The sequence below is a fragment of the Neomonachus schauinslandi genome, chromosome 11 (assembly GCF_002201575.2).
Source record: "Neomonachus schauinslandi chromosome 11, ASM220157v2, whole genome shotgun sequence".
NCBI lineage: Eukaryota > Metazoa > Chordata > Mammalia > Carnivora > Phocidae > Neomonachus > Neomonachus schauinslandi.
Window position 1 is genome coordinate 11,560,197 of NC_058413.1, and position 23,050 is coordinate 11,583,246.

At 43.5% G+C, this 23,050-nt stretch overlaps 1 protein-coding gene and 3 non-coding genes across 4 annotated transcripts; 1 reads left to right on the forward strand and 3 right to left on the reverse strand.

Moving 5' to 3' along the window:
- Nucleotides 1-798: 798 nt before the first annotated feature.
- On the reverse strand, nucleotides 799-881 carry TRNAL-UAA. The gene has a single exon. It is a non-coding gene; the product is annotated as a tRNA-Leu (tRNA).
- Nucleotides 882-1,244: 363 nt separating this feature from the next.
- Nucleotides 1,245-1,330, reverse strand: TRNAR-UCU. Its single transcript is given in 2 exon segments — nucleotides 1,245-1,280; nucleotides 1,294-1,330. It is a non-coding gene; the product is annotated as a tRNA-Arg (tRNA).
- A 281-nt stretch (nucleotides 1,331-1,611) lies between these two features.
- On the forward strand, nucleotides 1,612-1,684 carry TRNAV-UAC. The gene has a single exon. It is a non-coding gene; the product is annotated as a tRNA-Val (tRNA).
- An 11,875-nt stretch (nucleotides 1,685-13,559) lies between these two features.
- Nucleotides 13,560-14,495, reverse strand: LOC110576155 (olfactory receptor 4D9-like). The gene has a single exon (XM_021685230.2). The coding sequence runs from the start codon at nucleotides 14,493-14,495 to the stop codon at nucleotides 13,560-13,562; it is 936 nt and encodes a 311-aa protein (XP_021540905.2).
- Nucleotides 14,496-23,050: the final 8,555 nt, after the last annotated feature.

Here is a 23,050-nt window from a genome sequence, read left to right on the forward strand (position 1 = left end):
GACGGTCCCTGTATTGTCCCCAATGCCTGGCCAGTGGCTGGCACAGATCAAGTTCTCAAAAACTGCTGTGGAATGAATGAGGGCCATGGATCAGGGAAAGCTTTTAGGGAAGGTTCGGAGAGCAGAATTGGTTCTTGGGAGTTTTTGTTTGGTAGAGAGAGGAGGAGAACACTCATGTCAAGGTGAATGATTTCCACAGATGGAATAATATTGCCCTGAAAAAGTTCTCTGCCACCCTATTGTGCCACCCCATTGTATTTATTTTATAGTGCTTATTGCCATCAGAAATTCTGTTTATTTGCTTATTTATAAACCATCTCTTCCCATCACTCTGTGATGTAAGTGCTGCTGGACAGTAATCTTGTTGGTGAGGACCTTGTCTTTCTTGTTGTCCTTATTTTTGTTTACTTTTACTTAAAAAAATGTTTGCATTCCCATAACCCCAGCGTTTAGAACAGTATTTGGCACATAGCAGGATCTTAAGAAATAACTGTTGACTAATTTCAAATGTTGAAGGTTTTTACTGCACAATGTGTCTCCCCTCCCCCCAAGGTAGTATAGTTTTATACAGATCTTTTATTTCAGTTTTCCAAACCATCAATTCTGAATTTGTTGCTATACGTTGTGTCAGGCGAAAATATTGACATTCAGATTAAGACATCATTGCCATGTAACCATCCATCATACTGTCTCAGCCTAGGATTGCAAAACACGTGGAGGGCCCTCACTGTTCATCATTTTTAAGCTCTCAGGAATTTCAGAGAGCATGACTCTTTTTTGGAAAAGCAGGGAAACCTTTACCAGAAGTGGGGTTCGAACCCACGAGGATATAAATCCATTGGATCTTAAGTCCAACGCCTTAACCACTCGGCCATTCTGGTACCCGTCAACCTGACACTTACTTTTCGGTAACTTGACCAATACAGAGCCGCTATAGTTTCAAAACAAAAAAATTTTATCGCCAATGTCAAAGAACAATATCGGGGAGGAAAAAAAATCCCAGCAACATATCACATCATGCTAATTTCTCCACCTCCACTCAGCAGAGACTCTGGGGCCCCCTGAAAGCGACTGGGAAGACTCGGGTGGCGGGACTCCTACCACCTTGGCACGAGAGGACCCAACAGAGAGCTGGAATGAATTTCTTTCCTTTCCATAGCAGGGCAGTGGGATGCGGAATTTTAAATGGGTTAAGGTGTTTTTGTTTTCCTTTTAGTGCTTTCTTTTCCTTACCAAAACAAAAGCGACTCTGGTGGGACTCGAACCCACAACCTTTGAATGCCTCCATCTGTCTAGAAGTCCAATGCGCTATCCATTGCGCCACAGAGCCAGGCACTTGCGCCCCCTCCGCGCCGCTTACATCAAGGCAGGCACGGCGCCTGTCCCCGGACATTGGCCCCGGGCCAACCCCGCCTTCCTTCTCGGAGAATTGGTGGAGTCCGTGTGGCCAAGGAGAAGCGTGGGTGGAGCTGCGCTGGCAAGTCTGAGATCCCTCTGAAAGTTTCTCCCCGTAAGCGATAGCCGGGCATCAACCCCCAGTCTCCGCCCACATTGGAGAGAAAAAGGTCTTTGTGTGCAGTTCTTCCACCCTGGAGAGCTGCAGGAGCACGCGGTTCCATAGTGTAGCGGTTAGCACGTCTGCTTTACGCGCAGAAGGTCCTGGGTTCGAGCCCCAGTGGAACCACAAAGCCGTAATTATGCCTTTTAGGGATATTTTCAGGTTTCCCTTTGCCAGCCAGATCTTGAATTTTACTCGGGGAAGCGAGAGACGCTGCGGTTCCACCCAGGGCTCGGCGTGGCGCCCGGCCGAGTCGGCTCCAGTCCGGTAGGCGCCCGCACAGATCCGCCGCCGAGGCTACCCCCGTGTGGCGCCTCTGGGGAAGTGCAGGCGGTCAACACCGCGCCGGTCACAGCGCGCCTCTGCGCCTGCGCCTTCCCGACCGTCCCGCAATACCCCCTGCGCCGGGGTCTGGGCTCACCTGCTCCTTCCTAAACCCTGTTCGGGCCATCTTTAAAAGTTGCTGCCACCACTCAGTCGGGGGGGATATTCGGAGGGTCACCTCCCTCCCTTGTTGATTACTCCAACTCCACTGACCTCATTATTTACTGAAATTAAAAATCTTTTTGAAAAATTATATGCACTTGTTAGACAATTCAGAGAGCCCCACATGTCTTACAGTAATACCCCCCTCTGACAAAGCTTTTCTCCTTAACCAAACGACCGGGGCTCCTCTGAGCCCTCCTCTCAACGAGGCCTGTCACCCTCGCCATGAGGACTTAAACAGCAACACTAACAGGGTTTGTAGGCATCCCCAAGGTGACCCTAGGTCCACCTGAAGTGCTGCCTGAGAAAACTGAAGGCTGTCCAATTTACTGTTGGTTTCAGCCAACACCTGAACACAGGGCCTCTGTCTCCCAGCCTCTGTGGGAATGTAAGGAGCCAAACTTAACGGTAGAGTTAAGAACCACATGGGGTTTATGGGGACCAACTCCACCGTTTCCAGATTTTTTGTAATTTTGCCTTCCCTGACTCTACTGAGCTCTGATCACACCCTTCCCTGTACCTTCATTCTGCTTTAAAATGCCCAGCCACTCTGTACAAATCGAAGTTGAGTGCAGTTCACACTGGATACTTCACTCTTGCAATGGTGTATTACTGATTAAAATCTATGCTCTCCTTTTTAACTCGTGTCCAGCTTTCTCTTCGACACCTCCCATCTTTCAACTGCTAGAAGTTTCTTTTGTGACCCTTCAGGGATAGTCTTTGCATTCTCCAGTATAGATGTGCCTTTCCTTTTTTAGCCACTTAGGATTTTTGTACAAAAGATAGCATACCATAGGGACTGTTCCCCTCACCCCAACAATATTCTGGAAATCGTTCTATGTCATTCATAAGTCTGGTCATCCTTTCGATTCCCTTGTCTGGATGTATCACAATTGTTTAGTCTGTGCCATTTGATGAACAATTACATTGTATTCTGTCTTACAGACAATGCTGGTGGTGGATTTCCTTGTTCATTGGTTTTGGGGAGGATCAACATAAAGAATAATAATAGTAAAATCTTGCTATTTCCCATGTGGCTAGGCAGGAGTCTCAGTTGACTTAGGTAACACTCACGATTATTGTATTACTGTCTAACCCATTTAGGAGGCGTGGAAGAAGCATAGGGAGGGTAAGTGATCGCACAGGGTCACGCTGGTCAGGGACAGAATAGGGTATTCAACCTAGGCAGGCAGGGTATTGCCTTTTTGCCTTAGAAAAGGAATTGCTGGGCATATATATGCTACATTTCTATGAATGTTGCTACTTTCACCTCCAAAGAGCTTGGACAATATTATGCTCTCACCAACATGAGAGTGCTTCCTTCACTTCAGTCTCTCTAAAAAATATTAATAGGTTTTCTGGTTTCTTTGCCTTTTGAAAGGGGAAAATGTTTTAATTTATATGTGTTTTATCAAAGGAAGGTTGACTATTTTTTCATATGCTTAAAAAACATTCTCTTTCCTCCCTAGCATCCTTTTTCCCTCCCTCCCTTCCTTTCAAACTACTATCTGTTCAATCCTTTTGTCCAAATTTCTATTATATTGGTAATGTTTTCTTACTGATTTTTAGGTGCTTTTTATAAATATAGATTTAGATATGTTTTGCAAATGTATTTCCCAGACTTACCGTTTGCCTTTTAATTTTACTTTTGATATTTTTTGCTATGCAGAAATTTAAAACTTTTAATGTAGTCAAATTCATTATCCTTTTGTTTATTTATTTTTGAGGGGGAGCTTTAAAATTTCTTTCCTAGAAAATGCTTCCCCATTCTGAGATTAAGTTCCAAAGATGATGCTATATTTTCTCCAGCTTATTATTTACTTAAAATTTATTTGTTACATCTTTGGTCCTTTTGAAATCTCTATAACTGAGTGCTATGGTGTGAATGTTTGTGAGCCCCCCCAAAACACATATGTTGAAAGCGAATCCTCAGTGTGATGGTGTTGGGTGGGGGTTGGAAGGTAATGAGGATAAAACCCTCATCAGTGAGATTAGTGCCCCTTTAAGAGAAAGTTCCCTCATCCCCTCTGCCATGTAGGACAGCAAGAAGACAGTGATCTATGAACCAGGACGTGGTGTTTTCATCAGACCAAATCCACTAATGCCTTGACCTTGGACTTCCCAGCCTCCAAAACTGTGAGATAGATTTCTGCTGCTTATAAGCCACCCAGTCTGTGGTATTTTTGTTACATCAGCCTGAATGGACTAAGGCACTGGGTAAGCCATGAGATAGAACAATAGACCCTTGTAGAGGGATTTTATAAAGCACTCTGGAGGATTGGGATGTGTAAATCAGTCAACTTGGTAAAATCACATTTATTCCAAAAATTAAACTGGTCCTGCCAGTCACATGGTCTCTAGCTTCAAGTTCCTTAATATCCTTTCCTTAGAACTTTCTAGAAGCTCTGCTGATGTAGGCTTCCTCTCTGGTACTACTTTGGCTCATCAAACTGCCTTCCTTCTGCTTTTCTGTGTCTCGTAGGCTGGGTTCATTCCCTTCTCACCAAGAGCATAGCTTTAGGTAGTGTGGCAGACTATAGAAGTTCAGCCTGTAGACTCCAGATCCAAACTGTGGGTTCAATCCTGGTTCTGTCTCTCTTGGTTGTGTGACCATGGCACAGTACATAACCTGTCTGTGCTGTGTGACATTGGGTTAGTTGCTTAACTGTTCTGTGCCATGGTTTCCTCCATGGTAAAATGCGGATCAAGCTCAGCTTAAGATTCTGGAGAGGATTTAGTGAATTACTATATGTAAAGCATTTCAATGAAATGCACGTAGCAAACACTTAGCAAATGTCATCTATCATTGTGATTATTATTACTGATTTGGCAGATAAGTCTGGTAAGTTTAGGTAGAACAATATGGTTTTCTCATAGGGACATTTTTAGAAAATACTAAGTGCTAAGAACATCAGCTCTGCATTTACTGGCCTGTCTTCTAGGAAAGACATTAGGATTCGAAGCCAACAGCCAAGAATTCTTGAGATGTCTTTGGTGCACAAAGGTGGTTTTATTAAAGCACGGGGACAGGACCCGTGGGCAGGAAGAGCTGCACTGGGGTCGTGAGGAGTGGCGCATTATATACTTTCAAGTTGGGAGGGGGTTAGGGATAGTGTAAGCCTCCCAGGTATTTTGGAAACAAGGTTTCCAGGATCCTGAGGGGGGCTTGCTATTGTTAGGAAAGGTCATTTGTTACTGTTTAGTAAAAACGCAGTCATGAGACCCTTCAGCTGTATATTGGTGGGTCATATGCTTGGGGGATGATTGCCAACATGTATCTGGGGTGGTGGGGGTAGAGATAAAGGAAGTTTCCAAAGAAAATTTTATACGTTAAAGTAGACCTACAGGGTACTGAGGGTTGGGCTAAGATTGCCTTTTGCCCTTAGCAAAGTATCAACATCGAGGCAGTTGAGTTCCTAGAGGAATGTCATTGCCTGTTTCAAGGACCTGTCAGTGGGCTCTAGGGATTAAGGGAATATAGTACTTTTTCTTCTGCTTTTGTTTCTCACATTACAGCGGACAGCCTTCTCCCCCAGCCTCTTCACATTGTCTGTCCTCCATCTGCATCCTTGGGTCCAAGTTTCCCCTTTTCATGGGGGCACCGTTATATTGGATGTGGGCCCACCCTAATGGCTTCATGTTAATGTGATTATCTCTATCAAAACACTGTCTCCAAATAAGGTCGTGTTCTGAGGTCCTGGGGGTTAGGACTCCAGCAGATGAATTTGTGGGTGGGGGGACACCAGCCATGGCATAACTTGTCCAAAACAGAACATGCAATGTTGCCCAGAAGCATGATCTGTCCTGTATTTCCCTTCTTGGCGAGCCATCTATTATTCCCCACCCCCCACCCCAGCCAGAGGCCCAGCATTTTCCCCATTTCCTCTTCCTTCTCCGTCCATCCAGTACCAGAGCTGGCAGACTCTTTTCTCTGTACCCGTTTCTCCCCCGCCCCACTGAGCTCAGGTCTCACTCATCTACTCCTTGGACTGCTGGGCGGCGACCCAGTCTCTAGGCCTGTGCTTCTCGAAGGGACCAGGGCAACTTCACTGAAATGCAAATGGCATATCCCCCTGCCCCTCTCCCCCACAAACCCTCTGGGACGTGGTCTCCCTCTCCAGCCTACCCCTCACCTCATTTGCTCCCTTCCCTGGTGCCTGGGGTGCCTTTCCTGGCGCTTCTCCCCACTCCTCACTATCATCTTTGAAGAGCAGCTACTCCCTGTCCTTGACAGTTTGGAGACACTTCTGTCTCCTTTCCTGACTTCAGCCTGGGCATCCGTGCAGTTGGAAGCCCCTTCCAGTCCCCATTCAGTTCTGGGCATTAAGGCCCATGAGGTCAGAGCATCTTGTTCATTCTTCTGTCTTCCCCTCCCCTCAGCCCCAGGTACTGTTAAAGGAAAAGTTATTCTGACACTTAAAACAATAAGAAAGACTTTATTCAGGACCGTTGCCATAGGGGACAGAGACTGGGCTCAACTCTGAATACAGTAAAGTCAGCTGGAGACTTACAGCCACGGGGCAGTGTTGGGGGATGGAAAATTACTAAGCGGAGACATCAAGGTAAGGGGATCCTCAGTAAACCAACATCACAGGATTCTTGGTGAAGGTAGGCCAGGGTGATCCAATGTCAAAAGCAGGGAATGAGGAATTTGATGTGATATTGATCAAAGGTGATCAGATGCCAAGAGTGGGGAGATTCTTGTTAAACTGACTCCGCAGTATTGTTGGGAACACTGGGCTGAAGACAGGATGGGGGCGAGGTCCAGGTGTAGAGAAGAGGAGAGGGCTCCCGGGAGCCTGGCTCAAAGTCTGGCCAAAAGAGAGTCTTTGCCGCCACCCCACCCAGGTCCCATTCTGAAATAGGCACACGATTTGTGCCCATTGATTTTAATGTATTTATGAGTAAAGGGCCTTTAGAATAGTGATGTTTTGAAATTTTGCTCTTCTTGTGAGTTAAATTTAATTCAGTTTCTTTTGTAACTTTTCCGTCAAAGAGGAAACTCAGCTTTTTTGGAGTTTGTCTTTCAAGGTTTTCAAACAGAGTACCCACTTTGTAGAGGAATGTCTTGTCAGAAATCACTGTATTTCAAGCTTCAAAAAGACAGGGTTTAATTATAGGCCTGAAACTATCAGGTATTTTTTTCTATAAGATATAAGAGAAAACCTTTGTGACTGTTTAGGCAAAAAGTTTCTTAAATAGGACTCAAAAAGTGTCTGTAAAATAAACAATAAATTTAACGTCATCAAAATGTAAAACAAAAACAAAAACAAAAACACCTTCTACTTTTCTAAAAAAACTCTTAAAGGAAAAGACATGTTATAGATTGGGAGAAAAATGTTTGCCAAAGGCTTATCTGATGAGTCTTGTATTCAGAATTTATTAAAAAGACCTCTGATGATGCAGTAATAAGAAAACAACCTAATACAAAAACGGTCACAGATCTGAGCGGACATTTCACCGAAGACGACATACAAATGGCAGGCACGTGCATAAAGAGATGCTCAACATTATTAGTCATTCGGAAAATGCACAGTAAAATTACACTACACACTTGTTAGAATACATAAAACACAAAAACTTAATGCTAACAATACCAAGTGCTGACAAGGATGAGGAGTAACTAGAATTTCCGAATGTTGCTGGTGGGAACGCAAATGGTATCGCCACTTAGGAAAAGAATTTAGAAATTTCTGTAAAAGTAAACACACTTATTTTACCAGCAGTTCTACTTCTGGGTATTTATCCAAGAGATGCGAAGGCATACGTTTACACAAAGATCTATGTGTAAATGTTTATAGCAACTTTAGTCATAATCTCCAAAAACTGGAACCAAACGAGATGTCCTTGACTGGTGAACAGGTAAGCAGATGGTGGTTCAGCCATGCCCTGGAAAACCATCAGCAGGAGAAAGGAATGAGCTTCTGATGCACACAGGAACATGGATCAGTTTCAAAAGTATTCTGCTGAGTGAGAGAAGCCATTTAGAAAAGACTACATGATATAGGATTGCGTGTTTATGACTTTCTGGAAAAGGGAAAACTACAGGCACAGAAGACAGACCAGAGATAGCATTCTGGAAGCCTGTGCAGGACTTGACATGACGCCCCAAGATTTCACATAGCTGAGGACGTTTTGCCTGTGGAGGAAGAGGGCAGTGTAGGTGCCAAGTGGCACGAGGGAGCTTTCTGAGGTGATGGAAACACTCAATATCTTGATTATAATGGCGGTTACATGACTTTATATCTTAGTCAAATCTCATAGAACTGTACGCCTTAAAATGGCGAATATCACTGTATATAAATTATACTTCAGTGAACAAAAAGGGTCGGGTTTATAGCACAGTGCAGGCTCTCAATAATGAAAACAGAATCAACAAACACACACAAAAGTACTTGTTGGAGGAATGATGGAATGAAGTGGAAACTGGATTTCAGATTGAGATCGATGACAGTTTTTAAAAAAATTTTATTTATTTGAGACAGAGAGAGAGCACAGGGGAGGGGCACAGGGAGAGGGAGAAGCAGACTCCCCACTGAGCAGGGAGCCCCACATGGGGATCGATCCCAGGACCCTGGGATCATGACCTGAGCCGAAGGCAGATGCTTAACCAACTGAGCCACCCAGGTGCTCCAAGATTGATAAGAATTGTATGATCGATATGAATTAATAACTTTGTGGATAATTTTTGTGATCTTTTTCCATTTCTTGGGGCATAGTTGGAAAATAGAAACTGGGTGACAAAAGAAGGCTAAATCACAGGTGTACCAAACCTCCAGATACAGAAGAGGTCTCTATGCAACTGTGTTTAAAGCACAGAAGAAACGATTTTGGCGGGGGGTAATTTTTAAGAAGAAAAAATAACTTTGTGGGGGATAAGGAGAAGGAATATGGGTTCAAGGCATCAGAAGCTCTGCATCATTTTTCAGACTACCCATGGGAAACGAGAGGTGAGACAGACTAATTAAGTCAGAATTGTACAGCAACTTAGTGGCTGCCCAGTATAACTTGAGCCCTAACAAGTCCCCCCTCATCCTGAGAGTCAGGGGTGAGTAGGGTGGCGCAGGCAGGGTAGAAAGTATAGAAAAAATCAGACACAAAGAAAAGATGGCGGGGAGCGAAGGGAGAGAGAAACAGTGGGAGCCTAGAGAGAAGGAAAAGAAGATGGAGAAGGAGGAGGAAGGCAGGAGGAGGAGGAGAAAGAAGAGAAAAAGGAGAAGAAAAGAGATGTCACCATCAAGGAGGTGTCCAGTGTCCTTCGTAGTTACTTCCGGTGTCACTCAGTACCACTTTTTAACCAACTTGCCTCTGAGCTTTCCGTCTTCAGGGCTGACCTCTCCTTGATAAGTTGTATATTAAATAGAATGTAAACAGTAACGGCTTTAAAATGGTTTGGTGCCAATTTTCATTTCTTTAGCCAAGGTGTGTGTTGCTTTTGACTTCAGTTCTTTCTCAAAGGCACATGGTTTTACAAAGTGATTTTTCAGTGCCATGCGGTTGTTCAACACACAGGGCTGAGGAGGATGTGAAGGCCTTCGGTCCTTTGGGAGCCCCGCCATCCCCAATTTTCGTGGACTTTCAGCCTGCTGGAATCTCCTGGTTTATTCAGACAGGCCCACGGGCCCTCGGATTCAGAACATGGCCCCTTGTAGTGTGGCTGCGTCCTGTCCCTGAGTGCTGACCTTGGGCAGAGGTAGTAAAGGGACCAGAGCAGGGTCTGAGGGTTTGGTAATCACAACTGGTGGTGGCTTGGAGGCTTCACAGAGTCCAACCAGAGAATATGTCCCTGCCCAGTGCTTTCCAAGCTCTTTTCACTGAAGCACCTGCTAATATCTATGTTTTATTTCCATCAAGACCACTATACTCAAGTACATATCCAAAATAAAGGTTTGAGGAAACAGTGCTTTTTTATTATTTGAAGAATTCTGTGCTTTTTTTATTCTCCCCAAGACTATTCAATTTCATTAGCAACAACAACAAAAAATGCGTGTGCAGACCTACTGATGACAGCACACCCCTTAGAGTTTCTGCAGTGTGAAAAACACTGACCTGGAGCAGGGCGCCCAAAAGGTGGTGGGACACAGGCCGCTCACACCAGGACCACCCGGAGGTGGGTGTGGGCTCCTGGTATCTATGACAACTCTTGAATCTCCTGGAGATGGTGCCTGGGACTTTGCATTTTAACTACATGGCTAGGTGATTCTATGCCCACTGAGGTTTGGGAACCACTGGCCCGGGAGCACATAGGCTGCTCCTAGCAGAGGTTTCCAACTGATCTGTGGAGCCCTGAGGACTAGAGTGGATGCATCTCTGGGAGACATCTACAGACTGCTCCTCTTGATCTGTGTAAGAATTCATGAGCAAAGTCGCTTCTGCTTCTCAAAGAAAGATCTGAAATTTGGGGGAAAGAAAATGCATGTGATAGGGTTTTGAGGCTTCGTCTCCGGAAATTAAAATCTCAGTTAAGTTCTGTCTGCCAAAGGGAGAATCATGGAAAGGGAATGGCTCCCTTTAGTGGTAAGGAAACATTATAGAACATTTTGCTTCGTAGACACTGGTCCTAATTCAAGAGGAGCCTCTTTAGAAATACAGCTTCCCAATGTGGGAGATATTGAACAGTTTAGCAAAAACTTAAGTATCTTGTATTAGAATCCATATGTTGAAAGATTGTTGTCAAACAAGACATGCTTATCACCTTGAAGGAGAAGAAACATATTTTTTTGGAAATGGATTTTAATGTATACCACTTGTCTCTAAAGTACCACAGTCTTTTTTTTAAAAGATTTTATTTATTTATTTAGAGAGAGAGAGCGAGCTGGGGGAGGGGCAGGTGGAGAGAGAGAATCTCAAGCAGACTCCATGCTCAGTGTGGAGCTGGACGTGGGGCTTGATCTCAGGATCCTGAGATCATGACCTGAGCTGAAATCAAGAGTTGGACACTTAACCAACTGAGCCACCCAGGTGTCCCTGAAGTATCATAGTCTTAGGGTGCCTGGCTGGCTCAATTGGAAGAGTATGCAACTCTTGATCTCCGGGTTGTGAGTGCGAGTCCCAGGTTGGGTGTAGAGATTATTTAAATAAATAAATAAATCTTTAAAAAAAAAATACCATAGCCTTTTGGAACACTGTAATTAATTGTCTCTTACAAGTGTGTGTGTGTGTGTGTGTGTGTATGTGTGTGTTTTAAAATGAACTACATGTTATATATTTTTTCCTTGTACTAAGCAGTCTATATGTAGGCACACATATGTGTATATAAGGACACACATACACACATAAACATATTTTTTTGTCTTGTGAATCCTCAATTCATTATTTGCCTCTAGAAAGTAAAGACTAAATGCTAAAAAAAAGTATAAGGAAGGGAAGTTTAATTTTTAAGAAAAGCATGACTTTTTTGTAATAAAAAATGATTTGTAAGTGGGGTGGGAGGGTGAGCAAAATAGGTGAAGGGGATTAAGAGTTACAAACTTCCAGTTATAGAATGAATAAGTCACTGAGATGAAAAGTACAGTGTAGGGAGTACAGTCAATAATGTAATAACTTCACATGGTGACAGGTGGTGAGCACACCTATTGTGGTGAGCATTGTTTAATGTATAGAATTGTGGAATCACTATGCGGTGCACCTGAAACTAATATAACATTGTATATCAAACATACTTAAATAATAAAAATTTTAAAAAATGATTTACAAGGAAGAAAATATCTATTACTGTTGACAAAAGAGCATACTGGTTAGGGCAGAATGTGATTCTGTATTCTGGTTGAAAGAGAATTTTGAATTGTTCTTGCTGTTTTTGATACCTGAGTAATTAGGTATAAAAGTCGAGGCTGAAGTCAAAAGTGAGGTGAATGATTTTAATTCTAGGCAGGAAGTCATAACCGCCCCAAAGAAGCAAATGCAGATTTTCAAAAGATCTTCAAACTTTAGTAAAGCACCCACGAGTCCAGGATCTGGCATAAGCAAATGTGAATTTTGTTAGTAATGTCTGCCTTGCTTTGCCATACTGGTATGTGCCATCCTCCCATACCTGGGTCTTTGGGGCTACCTTTGACAGCTTGGGCTTGGACTCATCCCTCACATCCACCCATGCAGCTTCTCTCTTCTCCATCTCCTCTACTGTAGGAGGACACTTGGTGCCTTGGACTAATCCAATAAACCATCTGAAATTAATCCCCAGAGAGGTACCACTGAGAATAGATTCAGAGGTGTCCCCTCTCCACCATCAGCACCAGCAGACTGTTATGGCCATCCAGAGATGTATCTAACTTCCGAAGCGGCGGCATTCTATCTAACTTGTCCCTTCTGAACCGTGTCTAACTAATGAAATATTCCAAGAGTAGGGATTTGGGGGCAGCACCAGGGGAGGAGCACTAGACAGTGATAGAGATGCTTGGGATTGGCTATATTTTGGAGCAGGTTTCCCTTGCTTGTGTTTTTCTCAGAATCAGGCTATGTACATGGCTCTTTACTTCCCTTACTTCACATATCCATCAGAGACTGCATGGGAAATAAGACTGGGATCAAAATGCAATCCAAATTTTAGTTGACTACCAATTTCATCTATTTTCTTGACAAAAAAATAGGCTGCCAGGAGACCAACTCAAATATGATATTGTTTTCTATACTCTTAAAGAGGAGGCCTAGATAATGAAAAGTCATTGATTCTTCAGCCTTTTCTTCTTGGGGATTCGAGTCAGGCACATTCTAGCAATGCACACAGGACAAGATTCCTTTCTCTGGATGGCTGCCTGGGAATGAATGGCTGGAAAATGATGTTGAAATTCTCAGAGGGGACTGAAACCTAAGGTATCTGCTCCTTCGTCAGATGAAGACATGCAAGCACCTTTCATAATACTACAATAGAGGAGAAATTTTTATGGATGAGCTTGTCTCAGACCCGAGGAAACCCAGTATGAGGCAGCAGGAGTAGTAAAACATGCACTTAGCTGAGGCTCAGATATCTCAGATCTATCCTTGCCTCTGCCATTCATTAGCTAAGGAAACTTTGATAAAGCATGAAACTTACCTGTTTCTGCAAGGGAAACCCAGAGGCTTCCATAGAAAGATGCAGCCCAGATCCTCCAAGGTTGGCAGTGGAAACTGATTTCCACAAAGGGAGGGGTGGCTGGACTTTCCAGCCTTGACTCCTGGTCCCTGGACATCATTTTACTAATTACTGGTTGGGCAACAACAGCCACAACTCAAGACCTGAAAGGAAACTTTCTCTCAGACCTTATTTCCTCACCTGTGAAGCTCACCTGAGGTGTTTGGGCAACGTAATCTTTAGAGTCTCATTAAGAGCTGACAATTTATGAGACTCTGCATTGTCAACAATCTCACCAAGAGAAGACCTTTCAGAGAAGATCATTTGAGGCCACCCTTATTAGAGGACGCTGTTGAGGGACAAAGGGAGAACTTTGGTCTCAAGATGGCCTATTGATTGGGGTCTTCTACTGTGTTGTGAGAAAATACTTTTCAGTTCTGACTTTCAATCTGGATTTCATAGCATCTATTCTTTTTCGGAAGGTCCAAGTCTTCTCCTCAGTCTCTTCATGGATGACTTCATCTCCTGGTTCCTCAGGGTGTAGATCATGGGGTTCAGGACAGGGATGATGACCGTGAAGGTGATGGAGACAACTCTGTCCATGGGGAGGGCAGTGAAGGGCCGGGCGTAGACATAGATGCAGGGCACAAAGTGCAGAGTCACCACAGTGATGTGTGAGGTGCAGGTGGAGATGGCTTTCCTCCTGCCCTCCCCAGCGTGAGACCTCAGCATCATCAAGATGACCGTGTAGGACACAAGGAGGAAGACAAACCATAGTGTAGAGATTAAACCATTGTTGGAAATCATTAAGATCTCAAGAGCAAATGTGTTGGTGCAGGTGAGTTTGAGGACCTGGGGGACGTCGCAGTAGAAGCCATCAACAACATTGGGCCCACAGAAGGGGAGGGGCAGCAACAGGGAAATCTGCACGATGGAGTGGACAAAGCCCCCCACCCAGGAGGCCACAATGAGGGCAGTGCATCGCCCCCTACTCATGATGGTCACATAGTGCAGGGGCTTGGAGATGGCCATGTAGCGATCAAAGGCCATGACAGAGAGAGAAAAAATGTCTGCCCCACCGAGAAGGTGGAAGAAGAACATCTGAGTGATGCAACCATTGAAGGAGATGGTCTTTGTCCTTGACAGAAGGTCCACGAGAACCTTGGGAGCAGTGATGGAGGAGAAGCAGATGTCAAGCACAGCTAGATTGCGGAGCAGGAAGTACATGGGGGTGTGAAGGCGGGACTCACAGGTCACAGTGACCATGATGAGGAGGTTTCCCATCACAGTTGATGTGTACACCAAAAATAACAGAGGAAATAAGACCAAGCTCAGCTCTCGGGACTGGGTCAGTCCTTGAAAAATAAAATCTTTCACTCTGGTGTAATTTCCCTCCTCCATTGTATCATGTTTTTTCTTCTTCAACTACCTGGGGAGAAAATAGGAAAGAGAAGGTATTCATTAAAAACAAAAGGAATGTAAGTTATAGGACTGGCATGCCTCGGGGGTTACTTTTACAATTATTTTCCTTTTGGGCAGGGATGCCTACAATTTGGTAAGTTATCCCCGGTAGATAGAGTTTTTTTGAGTTCTTTCAGAGCAAACCAAAGAGTGGGTTTCCAATGGAGGTAATTAATCGAAGCACCAAAATCAGCATGCTATTAAGTTCTTATTAAAATTTTTTACAGTTGCATAATTTTACATATTCTACATCTGTCTTGAAAAGCCACTAGGTGGTCTGAGAAGTGAGGAGAATAGTTTTGTTTTGCAATGAATACTCCTGTGTCTAATTGTTAGGAAGTGGGACACACACAGGGGAGAAGTATAAAACACAGTCTCATGGAAGCTTAGAGAGTCTTCTCTCATCACCTTCCACAGTAGACAATCTGTTTGGCATAGTCTGTGCAAAATTTCATGGTACTTATGATCAGCACTGAGTTAAGGCAAGAAAAACAGTTTCCAGTTTGCTTTCCCCCTAGGACAAACAGGTTTGCCGCAGCTAACACAATTTGAGCACATGCTGCTTTTGTTTTCAGTTTTTCTTCCCTTTGGTGTCTTGTTCTCTTTTGTCCCTGGGTCTTGGCAAGTCATAGCTACAGTCCCTGCTCCACATAATGTTCTTGGCAAAGACTTTATTGCCCGGCCATCGGACAAACGGCTTTTTCTTGGGCTCCCTCCCTCCTCATCACCTACATTTGGATGGCACTTCCTCTCATCTCACTATTCATAAAAGTTTCAGTTTTGTGCAAAAAACACAGATTTTAGAACCAGTAGACCTGAATTTGAATACAGATTCTCTATTAATTGAGTAGGTGGCTCAGTGCATAGGTAACTCTGAGCTTCCGTTTATCATCAGTAGAAGTGGGTATAATCACGTTTGTGTCATAGGGTTGTGAAGTTTGAATGGATTTGTTTCATTCTTTAACCTGAGTTCCCACAGACACAGCTCCCCTCATATAGCAGCTGCTGACATTTTGCAGGGCCAGTCTTCTCTACAACAGTATTTGGGAGATGTTGTTATACTTTTCCTATAAAAGATAGTTTTTTGAAATAAATGCAACGATAATCAAATGTAGCATTTAAAAAGCAGATATGTTCCATACAATGGAATATTATTCAGTTATAAAAAGAAATGAGCTATCAAGGCCATGGGAACAAAGAGGAGCCTTAAATGCATATTGCTAAGTGAAAGAAGGTCATCTGAAAAGGTACACACAGTACCTTTGCAGCTCTCTCTCTCTCTTTAATTTAATTTTATTATGTTATGTTAGTCACCATGCAATACATCATTAGTTTTTGATTTAGTGATCCACGATTCATTGTTTTTGTATAACACCCAGTGCTCCATGGAGCTCTCTCTCTCTCTCTCTCTCTTTTTTTTTTAAAGATTTTATTTATTTATTTGACAGAGAGAGACACAGCAAAAGAGGGAACACAAGCAGTAGGAGTGAGAGAGGGAGAAGCAGGCTTCCTGCGGAGCATGGAGCCCGATGCAGGGCTCGATCCCAGGACCCTGGGATCATTACCTGAGCCAAAGGCAGGTGCTTAACGACTGAGCCACCCAGGCGCCCCACAGATCTCTCTTAAAAAACAAAAAACAAAAAACAAAACAGCTTTGTTAAGGAGTAACTTGCATATAATAAACTGCACATATTTAAGGGGCACAGTTTGGTGCCTTTTGACAAATACATACACCTGTGAAGCCATCCCTACAATTAGGATGAGGAACATCTCCATCCATACCCAAAAGTCTCCCTGTGCTCTGGAGAACTGTGGAATACTTGGTACATAATGACTCTGCCCAAACCTCTGCACCGAGACAGGATCCAAGTTTATCAGGGCCTTGGGCAGCAGAGGGCTGCATCCTTAGGATGACCCCAGCCTCCCATCAAAACGCCGGCCTGAGAAAGCAGAGTTGCCAAGAGCATTTACTGCCTGTTCCAGCTGACATGGGGACATAGGCCCCTGACCTCCCTTACTCAGAGCATTTACTAAAAAGGGCTTGCAATTGTGAATGTGGATTTCTTGCAACGCAGTTTTTCTCAAGGACCCGAGAAGTGCGCCTTTGAACGTGATCATCAGGAAGGACTGGCCTCTCTCTCCCTGTCTCTGCGCAAGGTCAGAATCCTGACTTCTGTAACTGTGGGCTAGCAGATGGAGCAGGACTAGTCTCAGGGACACTGGCCGGCCCCTTGCCATCTTTCCCTTCTCGGAGGCTCTCCTCTCGCTCATTCCCCGTCCAGAACGCCTGCCCAGTCACCGCTGTGCAAATGAAGATGAAACTCACTACCCCCCCCCCTTACTGAATGCAGTCCTTGTCACCACTTCTTCCCTCCATATTCTGTCCACACTGAAGCCAGCCGGGTCCTGCCACACAGTATGGGGTTCTCTGCTCTCACTCTACTCTCTCTCATTTTCTCATCAGAACACAACTGCTCCTTCACTTTCCGTTCTCTTTCCTTTGAAGCCCAAGCCACAAACGCTAATTTTCTAGGCTTTCTGCCAATGATCTATCGACCCATCAATAAGTCTCAGAGAATTTCATTGCCTTTAAACCTTTTCGTTTTTAAAAGGGCCAGACATTTTCTTCAAAGTTTTTTTTTAAGTATCTTAAAAATAAAATGATCAGAACACATGCAGTGTTTTAGAGAATGCACGGAGGATTTTGTTTTGTTTTATTTTGAATTATGGCAAGGAGTAATGTGGTGCAGAGGAAAGACAGGAGCTTTGGTGCCTTCACGGAGCAGTGGTGCAATCTTTAAAGGCAGTGAACTCCAGGAGGGTCAGTCTGTTCATCGGTGAAACGGGATCATTTGCTGCCCTAAGTCCTTTTGAAAGTAGCCAAGGTCTGCACAGCAGACAACAATATTAAGTGGACCCACTGATCTGGGTGATTTCTAGGCATTTGGAGCTTTAATGCTGAATAGTTTTAAATAATATTGCCTCAATTACCGTATGACTAGTCAAGACTGTGTGTTCTGCCCAGTGCCTACCAACAGTTAAATCCCAATTAACCTCAAATTGTTTCTTGATATTTAACTGTAAGCGGACTGGTGGCGCCAAGAAAAATTGCTGACATCAAGAATTCCCAGGGACAGTGGTTCATAGCGGCCGAGAGAATGGACTTTGAAACCCACGTGCATGAGGTTCTGTGCAGACATTAGTCACGAGCATGACCAAGTCAACAAAATCACCACGAAATACCCCAAACGGTGCTCTTTTGTGCACAAAAGGAATGTGCAACTAGGAACATTAAGCGTGGAGAATGGGAGGATGAAAGAGAGCGCCTGTGTGTGGATGTGAGTGTTTGGAACAAAAAAGAAGAAATAAAACAGACAAGTGTAGTTTATATGTTGGCTTTTGTTTTTGTTTTTGGCAAGAACAAACTCAAGGTCCCAAAGCGCTTCTTCAGAAACATGTCTGGGTAGAGCCGTCTTAATAAAGCAGGCTTACTGAGTGGCACAGAATCCCCAACCTGAGGGAACCCCCAGCCCCATTGTCCAGCATGCCTTGCCACCCCGTCTCTTTACACCTGATTTCCCTGTATGCTCTTCAAGTCACCTTCCTCATAGCGGAGAATGAGTTCCTCTTCTCGGCATCGCTAGAGTTTCTTTTCTTTTTTTTTTTTAAGAAGAGGTAAATTTTATCATATATATATATATATATTTACAGATTTTATTTATTTGTCAGAGAGAGAGAGAGAGAGCACAAGCAGGGGGAGCTGCAGGCAGAGGGAGAAGCAGGCTCCCTGCTGAGCAAGGAGCCGGACTCAGGACTCGATCCCAGGACCCCGGGATCATGACCCGAGCCGAAGGCAGACACCCAACTGACTGAGCCACCCAGGTGTCCCATCACTACAGTTCCTAGCTTTAATATACATAACAATATACGGGAGCATTATTAATATTCAAAACACTTCTGTAATTCACAGTGGTATTTCAAAATTGGCTGTGCACGGGCCCATATGCACAGACACACAGTCAGACACATGAGCACACACCAAAGAGCCCTCATAACGAAATGACCTCATTAAAGGTCCCAAACTCGAATCCCTACCTGTTAGAAGTAGAGCTGACCTTAGGAGACACTAATTGTCAAGGAATATTCTCCTTTAAGGCAGACATGCATCTGAGGGTTGGTTGGGTCAGGATCTTCTTTCCTCCTGTCAGAGGCAAAGGGCAGCTCCAGGAATCGCCTCTGCGTGGTCCTACCACAGTCCTATCACGCTGCCCTGTGGTGCCCCTGACATGAGTACCGGTCTCTCAGCCCCAGACCCGACAGAAGCTCACCACAGGGAATTATTTTTGGATGTGACTACTAACTCGAGTAGCCAGACTTTCCTTTTGGGAGGAAGCTCCCTTGAGTGTTATTAAGAAGTCATGCAGTGAAGGACACCCTTTGTTGCAGTTTTCCTAATGTAGGGGAGGAGATGAATCCTCTTAGAGGCTTAGAGCCCAAATATCTTTGCCTGAAGGAAGGGCTCACAGGGGACCAACAGGAGTCGGCTTCCTTAAGAAGTAGGAACTCAGGGATAATGAACAGAACTCCCAGTAGAGTGTGTTTCAGACCATTCCTATTTTTGTTTTCTTTCTAGGCAGGTGGTTTGCTTGTTGTCCTATTGATATACATAATCAGAAGCATCATAAAGATTGGGAAATGCATTTTCTCCTTGTTTCCCACCAAACTTCTCATATGAAGAGGAAATATAAGCAGATAGAAGATATGTTGGTACTATTCATTCATCAAATATCTAATTGCAAAATACTTATTGAGCACCTACCATGTTCCAGGCCCTGTGATTCCAGAGGTCCTAAAAGCAGAGTTGCATGTTGCTTCTCATGTCATTCCCTCTATCATTTTTGAAACTTTGTCTCTCACCATAGATCTACGGATGGTCTCACTTGGATATTGTATACCTCCAACTGAAAATATCTCTAGTAGGGGTGCCTGGCTGGTTGAGTTGGTAGAGCATGTGACTCTTGATCTTGGGGTTGTGAGTTCAAGGCCCATGTTGGGTGTAGAGATTACTTAAAAATAAAATCTTTTTAAAAAGTTGATCTGAGGGGTGCCTGGCTGGCTCATTTAGAGAATGATTTCGGGGTCAGTGAGTTTGAGCCTTGTATTGGGTGTAGAGATTACTTAAATAAATAAACGTCTGCCTTCGGCTCAGGTCATGATCCCTGGGATCATTTATTTATCAAATAAATAAACAAACAAAACTTAAAAAATTAAAAAGTTGATCTGATCTGATCATTTGATCTGATCATTGTTATTAGTATAATTGATCTGATCATTGTTATTAATAAATAAATTCTTCTCTTGCTGTAGCTGGCACTATTATTCTGCTTGTCACAAGGGCTCAGTAGCTCTGAATCACCTCTGACATTCCTCACTACCCATTTTTTTTTTTTTGTCTTTTGTAACCTTGTCTGAGTAAATTAATTTTAGGTTTCTTTCATAATTTGCAATAGTTTTTCATAATTTACTTCTAGAACTTGTCAGTCTGGGCCCTGATATTCATACTCTTGTGCAATTCCCTCCTCTTGTGTGTGGACTGAATTTAGTGACTTGCTTCTAATGAATAGAGTACAGCAAAAGTGATGTCACTTCCAAGATTAGGCTATAAAAGACTGACTTCTATCTTGCTGCGCACTCTTTTGCCTTGATTGCTCACTCTGATGAAGTAAGCTGCCATGTTGGAGAGGTCCACATGGCAAGGACCTGAGGATGACCTCCAGCCCAACAGCCAGCAGGGAACTGAAGCCCTCATTCCAATAGCTCATGGTTCTGGCCAGCAATTATGTGAGTGAGCTTGGAAGCAGATCCTTCCCCACTTGAACCTCAAAATGAGACAACAGCTCCCAGCTGACACATGGACTATCACCTTGTGAGAGACCCCGAAGCAGAAGATTTAGCTAAGCCATGCCTGGTTCCCAACACACACAAACTGTGTTGTTTTAAGCCACTAAATTTTGGGGTAATATGTTAGGGAGTAAGACATTACTAACATAGTACTGAACTGATAGTCTTCTTTATTGAATAAGAGGTATGTTGACAACTCTTTCAAACTTGAGAGTGTTTGAGTTTTTTGAGTTTCTCAAAGAAGTCCAGAATGGCAGGATCACTCTTAAACCAGCTGGTTTGCATATATAGATATGTTTACTTGCTTAAAAAATACTGTGGGAATTTAAAATCAACTTTCCTTATATAGAAAAAAAGTCACAGGTGGTAGGACCAAGCATATGTGACCTGTGTAGGATAAGCTAGAATCAGTTTATATATAATAGTTACCTAAGGACATGTCTCTACCTGGAGAAAAATATAGATTAATCTAAGTAATTATGTGATGTCTTATTGCAAGAGAAGTAAATTTAATGGTGTTTTCATGAATTCAACTGCTTTTCCTCACTGTGTTTGATTGGGTTGTTTTGCATGTGTGAACAGTCCAAGGGGAACTTCATGGGCACCTTTTGCTGGGTTGCTGTCATTTGTAGTGTTTTGTACTGGGGAACATAAACTCTGATTGTACACATCTTTGGTTACTTAAAATTCCACCTAGTCACAAAGGTTTTGCTCAAGGTAAAGTCAACATAGAGGTAGTGAAAAAAAAAAGAGGTGTCGTTGTGAAAAGTACATAAGATCTGGAGAACAATGATACCAGAGCAAAGAAGGAACCAGGTAGTAAATGGTCATCTGGTCTGCAGATGGATCTAGCCTAAGATAAATTTATGTCTTTTTTAGAATTTTAATGCTTGGGGAAGCATGTCTAATACTAGAAAATGATGCAGAACATTTTTGAGTGGTGGGAATAGAACAGAACATAGGAAAGGACAATCAACAAAGAAAAAGACACTCATCTCTGTAGGAGCTTCTAAATGCATTAATAAATGTTTGTTTACAATTAGCCAATGGTAACTATGGGGATAAGTGAGGGTTGTCTTCTCTAAGAGTGTCTACCAGGCCAATCTTCTTTGGGCACTTAACTCCAGTGTTTTAGCTTTTGGGACCTGACATTCTAGTTTACTGTCACTCTAATTCCCAGGATTACCTTTACCTTGATCACCTTCCCCTTCCTTTAAATTAAATTTCCTTTCCCCAAATTTCCTCCATTTCGATTTGGTTCCCTGTGCATTCCAAGGGTCCAGCAGTACTTCCAGCACATCTACACATTAAGAGAATCCTTTTAGAGGCAAAGTCCTAGTCTTTGTAATCTAATCCAATTGTGATTTCTTAGCAATGAATCATAGGTGTGGAAGAGATCATTAGAGTTCACCATTTTTCTTTTTTTTCTTTTTTAAAGATTTTATTTATTTTTTGACAGAGAGAGAGATAGCGAGAGAGGGAACACAGCAGGGGGAGTGGGAGAGGAGAAGCAGGCTTCCCTCTGAGCAGGGAGTCTGATATAGGGCTCGATCCCAGGGATCATGACCTGAGCCGAAGGCAGACGCTTAAAGACTGAGCCACCTAGTTGCCGCTAGAGTTCACCATTTTTCATGTTCTCCTTTTCTTTCTGGGAATAGAGCTGGATTACATTCTCCAGATTCCCTTGCAGTGAATTGGGATTATATGACCAAGGGCTGGTCAATGGAATATGATCAGAAGTGGAACATACCACTCTCAGGACTGGCCAGTAATGACCCTTCCCCTCTCCCCATAATTCTTCACATTTTTTTTTTAAGATTTATTTATTTATTTGAGAGAGAGAGAGAGAAAGCGTGAGCGCATGCGTGCCCGTGAGTTGGGGGGTGGGCAGAGGGAGAGGGAAAGGGGAAGCAGACTCCCTGCTGAGCATGGAGCCCCATCCGGGGCTCAATCTAATGACCTTGAGATCACAACCCCAGTTGTGACACCCAACCGAGCCACCCAGGTGTCCCCTGCCCCCCCCATGATTCTTAATCCTCTCTCCCTTTCTCCATTTGCTGGATGAATGGAGAGACTCTAAGGACCTTGAGAAATGTGGAGCCCAAGGTGGAAGAAGCCTGTCTCTCTAAATGATGCATGAACAGCTCTTTCTAAAGACCAGCGTTGGCCTGTGCCATGAGCAGGAAATAAATTTTTACTCCAGTTGTTAAGTACTTTGGTTTTGGGTGTTTTTGTCACAGCATTTGATCTACTCTGATTAACAGACTAGTGCCAGTTTCTGTGGCTTGAGCTTTATTATGAAGAGAGACATAGTCTAGTAAAATCAATAGATCCCAGCAAAACATCAGTTGGATTGTTAGGTAAGCCTTCTCCTAGTATCCTTCTCATCCCTTTCATTACAAAGACTAGCAAATTCCCAGATTCAATGATTAAGCCTTCATGCTTTTTATGACCTTTCATGCTTTCTTTACCTTTTAATGGATTGAGTGGAAAGTGTTAAAAAGTTGTGGGGTCCCTATGTGCAGAAACAATAAGGAATTTGGGCCTGACTCATCTGTGATTGGGATAATCCTACTACACAATGAGGAGTCAGT